General features: G+C 39.5%; 1 protein-coding gene across 10 annotated transcripts in view; it reads right to left on the reverse strand.

Moving 5' to 3' along the window:
• The window catches only part of ELMO1 (engulfment and cell motility 1), a 552,023-nt gene that overhangs the window by 276,742 nt on the left and 262,484 nt on the right, over positions 1 to 12,797 (reverse strand). For all 10 annotated transcript variants that reach the window (XM_082399508.1, XM_082399510.1, XM_082399509.1 and 7 more), the window contains one exon: positions 7,720 to 7,824. In XM_082399508.1, coding sequence (XP_082255634.1) covers positions 7,720 to 7,824 — 105 coding nt within the window. The remainder of the gene's footprint in view (positions 1 to 7,719; positions 7,825 to 12,797) is intronic.

Genomic DNA, 12,797 nt, shown 5'->3' on the forward strand with positions numbered 1-12,797 from the left:
CCTCTGTACTTTCTGCTGAATTTTTCTGTAAACCTAAAACTGCTCTAAAAAATGATGTCCATTATTTAGAAATAATTAAAAAGCCAATGAGGTCTATAACACCTTCCAGCTCGAGACACACAGAAGAGAGGGGATTCCCAGAAACCTTTCCCCTCTTAAAGGGACAGGCAGATGTGAAGGGCAGCTCTTGGAACTTCTGCTCTACAACACGGCACAGCAGTTACAGCAGGAAGGGGAGAAGCCACAGCAAACCCGCAGCACAGCAGCTACTGAGTCCTCCACAATGAAGGTAGAAAATGCATAATTAAAGGGGGAAGCTTGGTCAATGACAGCAGAGAGGAGGCAGCTTGTCACAGAGAAGGTACTCAATAAATATTTATTTGTTTAACTAATTTAGTGAGACCAAAAAAATGGACAATGTGGACTGAGAAAGAATCAGTTTGGAGAAACAATGGGAAGATATTACTGGGTCTAAGATAGAGACCCCAGGGTGGCCGCTGTTGACTAAGAGTTTTGCTGGTGCCCTAACGAGGGACAGTGTCATCCACACATAAGGCTGTCTGTAGTTTCCAACCTTGTCATTCACACTGGGCCTAGGTTTGCACTGTGTCAACTGCATATAGTTCATTCTATTGGTTGGTTACATCTTTTCTCCAGCAATCCATCAATGTGTTTTAAAGTCCCACTGTGTTTTAAAGTTTAAAAAAAACAGAAACAAAAACAGAACAAAAAACCCTTCAGATAGCTAAGTAAAAAATTCTAAACCTAATACCCAGCTTGGGCTGGTAGCAAAGGAGAATGAAACAAGTAACTACCATGTTTTAGACCTGCTTCAGATGCCAGGTACTGAAGCCAGTACCAAACGAACTCAGGTGGCGAGAACTCAGAGTACAAGCACTGTTATATCCAGCAGTCATTAATGGATGTGGAACCTGCCTTCCCTCCCTCCGATGATGGGTCTTCTGAGATAAAACCAAGCCCATGCTGAAAAATGATCTCATCCTGAGGCCTGAAGCGTTCCATTCAAATCACTGGTTTTCGAAGTCAGAAATTCTGCTTGCCAGCGCAATTAGTAAAAATCTAATCACATATATTCACACTCTCAAGGGGTCCTGATTGTTTGGCAATAACAGCTTGGTTATTCACAATCAACAAAATTAATGCCACTATTTTTAAAACATGAAAGAAAACTGCATAAAAACAAGCCTCCAAGCTGTGGACCTTGCTCAAAGAAAGAAAAAATGAATAAAAGTAAAGAATAAAGTATTTAAATGAATTATTCGACAAAGATTCATTTCAAAGTCCCAGCAAGGCTTTGCCTTGAGGTCCTTGTTATTCTGTGGATTCTGTGCTCCAGATCACCTAGAAGGAAAATGTCACTCAAACAAAAAAAAAGGTTCCTTTACATGAAAGTGTGTGTTTAACTGGCAACATATAATTTCATTTAAAAAAAATTGGGAGCAATTGCTGCTGAAGCCATTTCAGGGACAAGGGGAGGGAAGGATCTGTCAGCACTATGGGAACAAAAAAAATGATGTGCCACCAAGCTTTATTCCAATCATTTGCTTCATAGTTAAGTTTAATTACACATTACACACTGTCTTGTAATTATGTCGCTTGGGAAACTGCCAATTTCCCCCTTGAAATGTTAAAAGTTCCTTAATTTATTTTAAAGGCTCACCATTGCCTCCATCAGCACCCCCCTTAGTACGTGAGGGATACTTGGTTTCTGTCCCCCTTAAAGGGCAGCAAGAACTACATTGCGTGGTCTGACACACAGCGCAGAGGGCTGACTGTGCTGAGAGCCCCAAGAACACTGGGCCTGTGTATTTATAATAATATCTGATGACTTTTTTTCTTTAATATTTACAACCAGAGAATTGGAGAAGCATGCCTAATCTTTTCCTCTACACTTGGGAGGTTGAAATTAAAGTCCTTTAATCTCCGCAAGGGAACAAATACCCAACACAAGATGAAGCACCTGCTCTCTGGGAGTTGACAACCAGGATGGAAAGGCAACAAACATTAAGTGCAGAAATATGAAACCCCCAGGAGAAGGGACAGTAATCAAGTACAACTTTATGGGGAAAAGGAAAAGGCAAGTAAAAGAAGTTAAGCACCTACTGTGTGCTGACAATGCATTCAGAACTTCACAAAGGTCATCAATATCATGGCCACTAAGTCAAGCCCCTCAAGTACCAGGCATATAACGAGAATTCATAAAGCAGCCAGACAGAATATAATAGGGAGTTCTGGGGTTCATGGTTATTTGGAAAGGGTGTTCAGGTAATTCAAATTCTGTTCCCTTTAAAAATACTGTGCCAGTTGAGCAAAATACATCCTTAGAACTTACGTGAACTGTGGCTGCAGCCCCTATATGAATCTATGCACCCCTAAAATGCAAAGTGTGCACACTGGAAGCAGACTTTTGTCTTAAATTCAGCTCTAGCACTTCCTTAGCTGTGGGTAATCCCTCCTGTGTGTCAGTTTCCTCATCCACAAAATGGAAATAATAACAGTGTCCACCTCACAGTGGTGTTGTGAGATATTAATGAAAGTGTTCAGCATACTTGTTATCTCACAGCAAGCTCTATGTTTGCTATTATAACTATGTTTATGCCCTCTGACACAGGAAAAGTTGAAGAGTTTCCCTAGAATACCTTTGAACTTGAGGTGGGCCTCAATGGACAGAGAGATCTACATACCGGAGGAAGGGGGATACCAAAGCTGCCTTATCTTCCCACCTCTGGGAGCAGTGAAGAGAAGGTTACAAATAATGTATGTGAAATATTCAAAATACAGTAAAGACTTAAAATATGGCAGCTTTTCTCATGCTAAATCATCCCATAGCATTTTCTTGTCAGTACTGCCTCAAGAACAAGGCCTCTCATGTCCTAGCAGTGAGTTAGGGTCTAAACCATTATTTCTCCCAACTATTTGTAAAAAGTATGATTTACTATGTATGCGTCATGAGGAGGAAGAAAGGTTTTAAAATAGTGTAAACATACTTAAATTTTTTCATCTGTTTAAAAATGGCTATCATAAAAGAACCTTGAGAAAACAACTCTTAGGTACAAAGAGCCATCTTTTCCCATAATCTCATTTACTTGACATATTATAAATATTTCTGTTCTAATTTGGTATGATACTAAAAACACATGTGCCCTGGCTCACAACTGCATGAAACCATTGAAATAAATCTTGCTTTTGAAGGCATTTCTATTTTCCCCTCTCAGGAAATTCATTCTCTTCTATCACAGTCACCCAGTGTGCAGATATATTCCAACTGGATGAGATGTTGACCGTAAATTATGAGGGATGTTGAGGCAAAGAACTTCAGGGCACATAAAGAACAAGCCGTTTCCAGAATTTACTTTTAATTTTGTTACTAGAAGGTTTGAGATCTTATAAATTGTGTAATTAGTTCGGTGACAACCTCATTAAGGAAACAGTGGGAGTTCCCTGGTCCCTAGTGGTTAGGATGCCGGGCTTTCACTGCCGTGGTCTGGGTTCAGTCGCTGGTTGGGGAACTGAGATCCCATAAGCTGCGTGGCGTAGCCAAAAAAAAAAAACCATTTTATTTATAACATAGCACCACAGCAAATAAAATATACAAAAAGGGTCAAGTTTGTTCTTTTTCATATTGACTCAACATCAGAATATTTCTCTAAGAAGTAGTGCCACTGTATAAAATTAGGTCCCTGGGGAAGGAAGCAAGTCCTAAGTGATCGTGATATGGTTAAACAGTATGATAATTTATAAAACAGTGAAATGTTTATCTGCTCAATATAGTGTAGAAAACTGCAAATAAATATCAAGTAAAACGGTTTTATGACTTGATAGATGTGCCGAGGATAGGTCACATCTAAAAATTCAGAAGAAAATTTTTAAAAACCCAAGGGGGAAAAAAGAAAACAAGATAAAACAAAACAACAACAAAAATTATACTCTCTTCCTTTGCTTGCTGTTCTATATTCTGTTACCTAAGAACTAGACCCTGCCGTTCTTATTGACCACCATTGCCCATATCTCACTGCCTACTAGAAACATCCACCTGGACAGTTGTCCCATATGCATATAGTATCTGGATGTCTCCAAATGACCAACCCCTCAGACCTGCAGATCTAGTTCATCAATGACACCACCATCCATCCACTCAAGCCAGTATCTCCCTTTTCCTTGGAGAGAGTCTAGTTTACCTTAGCTCCAAAATAATTCATTCAAACTGCTTCTCCCCAGTGTCACAGCCACTACCCTCATCAGGTTACCATCATTTCTCTACAATTTCCCCAATTTTATTTTTGCTGCTAGTCTTGATTTCTCACATTTGTTTTCTGGCAGGAGAGTGATTTTTCTAAAATTAACTCTCATCATGTTTACTTAAAATAGTTCAGAAATTCTTCACTGCCTTTGGGTTAAGGCACAAGCGAGCACCTTAATACGGTGTGGAGGGTCCCTAATGAACTAGCCCACATTTGCCTCCCAAGCCATGATCATATTTGCCACTCCCTGTCTTAACCATGTTGTACTATTTGTGGTTCCTTGAACAAAGCACACACCTTTATGCCTCTGTTCACATGTTTCCCTCTGCTGGGAGTACTCTCTCACATCCCCCTTCCCCTCACCTGATAACTAGTACTACCCAACAGGTCTTAGTGTAGATGCCACTTCTTGAAGGAAGTTTTACTGACCTGACTCCCACATCTGTGTTTATGACTCTCCTCTGTGCCCCCAATATCACTCCTGCCCAATCAAAATCCATTCTAAGTGGTTTGGAAAGTGCTGGCATTTAGCTCTTCCTCCAACTACCCCTCCTTTCATCGCTAGACAGTAAAATCCTCAATGACAGGACTCATGAGTGACTTGTTCCTTAGGGAATCTCTATCCCCTCCCTCACTGCAGGCCATTTGATAGTTACTCAGTAAACATGTGCAGCTTGAGTGCCTGAAAAAGAAAAAAGATCCACAGACAGAGTCGTGAGGATTATGTGCATTTGATGGGCAGGCAGAGGGAGAGAAACCCATCAGAGAGACTAAGAGAAGCAGCCAAGGAGAGAACCAAGACAGACAGCAAGGGCTGCAGGCAAAAAGGGAGAACCGGCCAATGGAAACAGTGTCCAGTGTCAATGCGAGGACAAAGAAGATGAAGGAAGAGGAGAGGGCTCCCCATGTAGCAGGAGAACAGCTTCTAGAAAATGATGGGTGCAAAGTGTTGAAAAGTGAGCGGCAGGTGAGTTAGAACATGGGGTAAGAAGACAACTTGGAAAAATACACATCGTTTGAGGGAACAGGATAGCTGGAGGGCGTGGGCATGTCAAGGGCAAAGAGGGAATGTGTGTGTGTGTGTGTGTGTGTGTGTGTGTGTGTGTGTGTGTGTGTGTGTGTTACAATTCCTTTTGAAAATCTCAACCATAAATCTGACTGGCAAAGTGAAAAGTGAGACTATAGATTTAGGTACAGAATACGTGTTTATTGAATGAAAGATATAAATAATAAATGAATAACTGCATTCAGACAGGAAATTTACCTCATCAAAAAAAGGAAATTTTATCAAAATGTAAGCTTATTAAAAAACCAAGAGCCCATCTTTGTTTCAGAAAAGACCACTAAGCTCATAGATCAAAATTTAATTAGCTGTCTGGGATGACCATTTTCATTGTCTCCATCACTATCTCACTACCACTGGGACATCTGTTTTCATAGTCACCACCAAGCTTCCTTGAAGAATGCCTCAGACTTTATATATGATCCCCTAACCCCATTCATTCATGTAAATACCTTTAACTTTCCATGCAGCATTTAATGGTCCCAAAGTCAGATGGGACACAGAACACATTAGGAAAGGAACACTTTCGAGAAAACATTCCTTTCTCAGTCTAACCAGAAAGAAAGTGCGTGTGGACAAAAAAGTCCACAACTTTCTTTTCAAATAGGATTTTCTTTTAAGTTCCCATCAGATATAAAGTTCTGTCAGGTCGCCATGGTATTAATTTCACTTATGACAGTTTAGAGAACACATTGAAGAAAATGGGCTTAAAATATTAAATTACTCTTCTTGAGACATATGCTTCTTATGCAATTAACAATACATTCAGAATCAATACTCTCTAACTTTAGAAACATTCATCCACAAACATTAATCAGGTAATTTTAAATTCAATTTCTGCTAGGCTTCTTCTTTTCACACTCAACTCTCCGAGGCTATACCACAGGGTATCTCAAAAATATTAATTTACTTACTGTGAGAGCAGATTACATTCCTAGAAAAAAATCTGTGCAATAAATATATACACATATAAACCAAATTAAACTTTTATGAAAAAACAATTTTCTTATGGAAAATTGCATTTCTAATCAAATACCTGAGAAGCACATAACACCATTCAGAGAAATGCATACAATCCTTCATATAATTAAAGTACAAATAATGTTTCAATATAAGTCAAAGCTTGTCAAATTGCATATATAGAAAAACAGATAAAGTTAAAATATAGTGCTTACAGGGAACTCAGACCTGGCAAGACTTTTTTTTCAAAGGGGTCATTACTGGGTAGGACAATTTTTCATGGTGCAGACTGTCCCATGTTTTAGAGGACTGTGGCCAGTAGCACCCCAATGGGCATGGTGACTACCGAAAAAACATGCCCACACATTTCCAAATGGTCCTTGAGGGAATAATGCTCCCTAGTTTGGAGAAGAAACTATAGCCCAGTCAAAAGGAATGGCCCCATTTGCATTACCAAGTAACGACAGTGCCAGGTCTTGAACCCTGGTCTCCAGAAAGCCAGTGCCAAGAGGGAGCCAACAGGGAATATCAGAGGCACAGGCTCATACCTTACTCTGATTTCAGCTTTACTCTTCCTGCATTAGGATATTCATTCATCGAATATTTTCTAAGCTTATATCTAGTCATCATTTTAACCACTTGGCCAATGCCCTTGTCCCATTTATTCACATCCTCCTTCATCTCAATCGTGGATCTGTATCCCTCACCCGACTGAACCTGGGCTCCTCTCCCTGGGGACAGGGGACAGGGGTCAGCACAAATCCAGGGCTTCCAGTGGAGCAGCCTTGACTCGCAGGCCTTCTCTGTCACTGTCCCTATGCTCCAGTTCATTCACACTTTGTCCTTCCCGCCCCTGCTCTGCATCGGCAGGTGGCACCTTCTATTTTCCTTCGTCCCCACCCACAAAGGCATTGCCTTAGTAGCTGGAGTTTCACTAATCTGTTATCAAATGAGAGAAGGCATTTCTCATCCCTCCCCGTGTCCCTCCCACACTTCTCTTTCTGTTTATCTGATTGTATCTCCAGCATTAGATTGAACAGAGCAGTGCTAGACAGAATCCTGGGCCTCTTTTCAAGAAGCCAAATAAGTCTAAGTGGTTTTCACTAACGTTGGGATCATGCAGGTTTTTGGTAGATAGTTTGTTTCTCTTCTTTGTTATTTAAGGCTAAGAGTTTTTGTCATAATCAAATGAACTATATAAAATATTTTTCCAATATCTAATATATTTTTAAATGTCATGTGAAAAAAATTAAAAGTTAAAAAAATACCTATTTTGGTGCTCTTTAATTTCATTTAATTTTCATTTTTACTTTACTAAGTGACAAAAGCCAGTCTCTGGGGCCACTCATCTAAAAGTAATCCCTCCATATCCATAAATGTGAAATTCGAATTCAGTAGGAAACCTACACTAGCTGAAAGGGGCTGCGTGCTTACCCGAATGTAGGCATCCTGGTGGTGCTTGGCAAAGTAGAGCATATTGTCCAGAGCTAACATCCCAGGAGGTGTCTGGGTAAAGTCCATGGCAGGGTTGACATGATTCTGTGATTAAAACAAAATGTTTGATCAGGTTAATTCTTCAGCAGATTTCACCAACTGCCAGAGGTCTGATTTCCCTCCAGAAGACCAAAGTACCACAAGGCAAGCTCCAAATAATCAAGTAGGATGACATTTGCTATCTCCATGTGAACAGATCAGGATGGCAATGAGGGCTTCTTTCTACAAGTGGAGCAAAACCAGCTTCTAGACGCAGGGTTGGGAAACTCAGCTGAAGATCGAAATATGGGATTATTCTTAGACATGTGACACTGCAGGAAAAGAAAATAATGTAAAAACTGTATTTTTACATTATTGGCTGTGCTCTAGCGGAACCAACAGCATTTGGGGAGAAAAACCTGGGATGAAGCCACATCTCTGCCATTTACCTTTTTTTTTTCACCTTAACTTCCTCATCCTCGTGTGTGAGGGTTAGGTATGGACACACCTGTCCATGGTGTTTGTGAACTTTCCAGACTTACACAGTCTGTAGGTCTCTGAGCACAGGCACTCTATAAAACTCAGAGGTCCACAGGGTCCTAACATCTGCCTACTTGCAGGGAGTGTTCTGGCCTTGTGTCACCCACACTGTGCCAAGAACCACAAAAACAAACAATAGTTATAAATATGCCCAACAAATTCTCCATATGCTGGAGATCACTCAGTAAAACACCACGAGACCCCTATTCAGGGCAGTAAACCACTCTCCACCGCTAATTGTCAAAAATGATGACCAAGATCTGTCCTGAAAATTCAGATCTAAATGGCTAATGATTTAAGGGAAGTCATTCTTATGTTCAAGAAATGGAAAAGTTAAAGAGATATTAAAGAAAACTGCTCTTAACCTCATAATCTAGGTAATGTTTATGAAAGGACATATTTTTGTTTTCTTCCTGAATATTTCTTAATAAACACCTTGGCTCTCTGATTTGCCAGGGAAATTTTGGTCAACTGTAATTTTTTCTAATTTAAGTAAAGGAAGGACATTTTGTTCACTTGTTCAAGGTTCAAACAACCCACACTTTTCTACATTATTCAAGAGTACACAGAATCTGTCTTTTCCATGTTGATTTGAAATTTTTTTATGAGTTAATAAACAACATCTAAAATTACAGGACAGTGGTGCTGCCTACTGGCCACAGTTCCACAATTTCCAGAGCACTCCTGTCCATATCTGTATAGCAAGCTGGGTCAGTGTAGTGACTTCAGTATTTTATTTTAGCATTTTATCCTGATTTGTTTGTTAAGATGTTGGAAAATTTTTAAAATACAAAAGTATACTACTTATGATAAGAAAGATATATTTCATAAAATAAATATAATTGTAACAAAAATGAAAATCACTGGGCACATCAAATGCAGTGGGTTTCAGCTTTAATCTGATACTCATTGGTGTAAGAGTCTCAGGTCTGTATTCAATAGTGAGGGGAAAATCAAAATGCTGGAAATAAACGATCAGAGATTTAGTCTCAAAAGTAACTTGCAATGAAAGATTTTATAATATTTTCAGTTCTTAAGAAAAGAATAGTGGAACTTCCCTCATTATGCATACATTTATTATTTTGACTTTGATACGTTCGATTTACATGAACACAAATAACATAAAAATGTTAGTATTTGCTGAGCACTTTCTTGGGGTTAGCACTAGTTTGGGTTTCACATGTGTTACCTCATCTAATAGGTGGTGGGCACTATTGTTACCTCCATTTTATTTTATTATTTATTATTTGTTTTTTAATAATATGACCCTGTTTTATTTATTTTCTTAATTCTGGAGTACAATATTCCAAAATGTTAAAAGGTTATCTTTAGGTAGTGGAACTATGGGAGATTTTTAATCTCATATTTTTTTTCTTAGCTGTAATTTTTATTGAAGTATATACTTGATTTATAATATTATATTAATTTCAGGTATACAACATAGTGATTCAATATTTTTAGAGCTTATATTCCATTTAAAGTTTTTATAAAATATTGGCTATATTGCCTGTGCTGTACAATATATCCTTGTAGCTCATTTATTTTATACATAGTAGTTTGCACCCCTATGCTGCCCCTCCCTGCTTCCCTCTCCCCACTGGTAACTACCAGTGTGTTCTCTATATATCTGTGAGTCTGCATCTGTTTTGTTATATTCATTCATTTGTTTTATTTTTCAGATTACACACATAAGGGATAGCATACAGTATTTGTCTTTCTCCGTCTGACTTATTTCACTGAGCATAATACCTTCCAGGTCCATTCATGTTGTTGAAAATGGCAAAATTTTATTCTTTTTAATGGCTGAGTAGTATTCCACCGTGTGTGTGTGTGTGTGTGTGTGTGTGTGTGTGTGTGTATACACACACACACCACATCTTCTTCATCCATTTATCTGTTGACGGCACTTTGGTCGTTCCTTCACGAAGTGGCATCTACACACTAAGACCTGTTGGGTAGTACTAGTTATCAGGTGAGGGGAAGGGGGATGTGAGAGAGTACTCCCAGCAGAGGGAAACATGTGAACAGAGGCATAAAGGTGTGTGCTTTGTTCAAGGAACCACAAATAGTACAGCATGGTTAAGACAGGGAGTGGCAAATATGATCATGGCTTGGGAGGCAAATGTGGGCTAGTTCATTAGGGACCCTCCACACTGTATTAAGGTGCTCGCTTGTGCCTTAACCCAAAGGCAGTGAAGATTTCCATATCTTGGCTATGCTGCTATGAACACTGGGGTGCATGTATCTTTTTGATTAGTGTTTTTGTTTTCTTCGGATATATACCCAGGAATAGAACTGTTGGATCATACAGTAGTTCTATTTTTAGTTTTTGAAGGAACCACCATACTGTTTTCCACAGTGGCTGCATCAATTTTATTGGTGAGGAAACTGCAGCTCAGATGAGATAAGAAGCTCACCCAGGACCTGGCAACTTGAATTTGGCAGAGCAGGCAATGTCTTGCTTGGACGATATGTTTCAGCATGCTTTTGTCCCTACCTTTTTCCTTACCACCAGTTTATAAGTTGAATGCATCTGTTTTAGTACTGCCAGCATTTAGACTTTATATAGCCTGAGAAAAACTGATTTGAGAAAAACGTAGGCTAATCAATATTAGCTGCTACACAGCATGGTCCAGCCAACAAAGGAGAGTGTGCCAAATATGAGAGAAAAATATGACATTTATTTCAGAGCTATTTCTAGTGTTGGTCTATGAATCTCTTCCAAAAATAAATATACAAAAAGGAAATCAAATGAGAAAAATTAGTTTCTCTGAATCTTGTTTGAACAACCCCCCAAAGCTATGTGTTAGTGAAGTTGACCAGGGAGAAGCCCCCCATGGGTTAAGAATCATCAGGCTTGTTTGAACTTTGAACTGTGCTCCCAGGATACCCTGGAAGTCTCGTTGTATCAATCACACACTTCCTTAGGCACACAATGGGGGTATCAAATAGGGCACTGCTGCTTTCTAAGGTCTTACAGTTAAGAAACAGTATAATACATTTTTAGAGTTCTTTTAAAGATCCATATGGCTATTTAGCAAATAGTCCTAATAAAATAATGCCTGCTATGTGGCAGGTGCTATATAAAGCACCTTGCACATGCTAACTTTTAATCCTCATAAAATTCCCACAAGGCAGGTCCTATTATTTTCCTCCTTTGACAGAAGGAAACTGAGGCACTGAGCATCTGGGTAGCTTGCCCAGAGTTTCAGAGCCAGTATGTGGCAGAGTCAGAATTTGAACTCAGAGTACAGGCTTTTAACCAGGGTTTTAGGGTCAAGTTTTTGCTCAGCCAGATGCCACTGGGAATTTCACAAAGATGTCCAGTGCAGGTTCCCCATTGGTGTGGTTCTCCTCAGTCAACATGCTTTGCTCAGGCAAAGTGGGTCTGTGATCCATCCTTTTCAATAAAAGCTATAATCTCTCCATCCCTCCCAGACATAACAAAGTCTCTCTCAAGTTCAACAAACCAGGTCCTATTGTCTCCAACAAATAGGCTCTTAATTAAACAAAAGCCAATTAGAAAAGTGCCTTCGATTTTCTACGACTTGCTCTAAATTATGAAGTGTCACTGCGTTTTAGATGAAAAAAAATTTTTGCAGTTGTGGGTGAACTATATTCTTTTTTTCTGTCTCTCTCTTTTATACCTCTGAGTATCATTTTCCCAGCCTCTCTCTCCTTGAAATGATTGTTTCCTTTTTCTCTTTTGGTTTTAACAGCCAGCGAAATAATTTTACAAGCATAGATTTTGATAACGGAAACAGTATAAGAATTACTTGCCAAAACATTTGAGAGCTGTCTGTACTGTTACAAAAATACTCTGAGAACCCGGCAAGGCCAACAGACCCCCGCTCCTTCCTTATTTATGAGATGCTCTGGATACAGATTTATTTTCTTTTCTTGTTCCATGTTATTTTTTTCCACCTGTCTTGAAATGGAAGCCGCAAGAGCTTTCATAAATGACTTGAAAATATCCCTTGTTTTACTGCAAAGCCTGTGTACCTCTGTACATCCTTCTGAAATGCCATTTGTTAGAGCCTGTAGAAGTGCTGCTCTGTGAATCACATCAGACAGCTCTCAGCCCCTGGAGCAAGGAGGAGCGGCCACCTCCCTTTCCAAAGCACCAAGGTTTTTTCACTTTCGGAAAATGGTACCAACCCACTGAAGAGAGCACTCTTTATTTAAAGTGAGCATCCTATACGGGGTTTGTGTATAGAGTTCCTAGAGATCTGTTTCTCTTCTGTTACACACATGCCAGTTTTTTACTTGAATTATTTCAATCGCACATTCAAGGTCTATGGCAGAGAATCTTTCAACCTTCCAGGACCATACACTAAGGCCATCGGAGAGCTGGAATGGACCTCAAATATAAACAGGCTTGTTGCCTTATTTTGAAGTTGAGAAAACTGAGTGCCTGGAGAACAGCGGTGCTCACACTTGAGCAGGCATCCGAACTGAATCTCCGGGAGGGTTTGTCGAAGCACCAATTGCTAGCCCCA

Source organism: Balaenoptera borealis, assembly GCF_965194805.1.
Source record: "Balaenoptera borealis genome assembly, chromosome: 7".
Classification (NCBI taxonomy): Eukaryota; Metazoa; Chordata; class Mammalia; order Artiodactyla; family Balaenopteridae; genus Balaenoptera; species Balaenoptera borealis.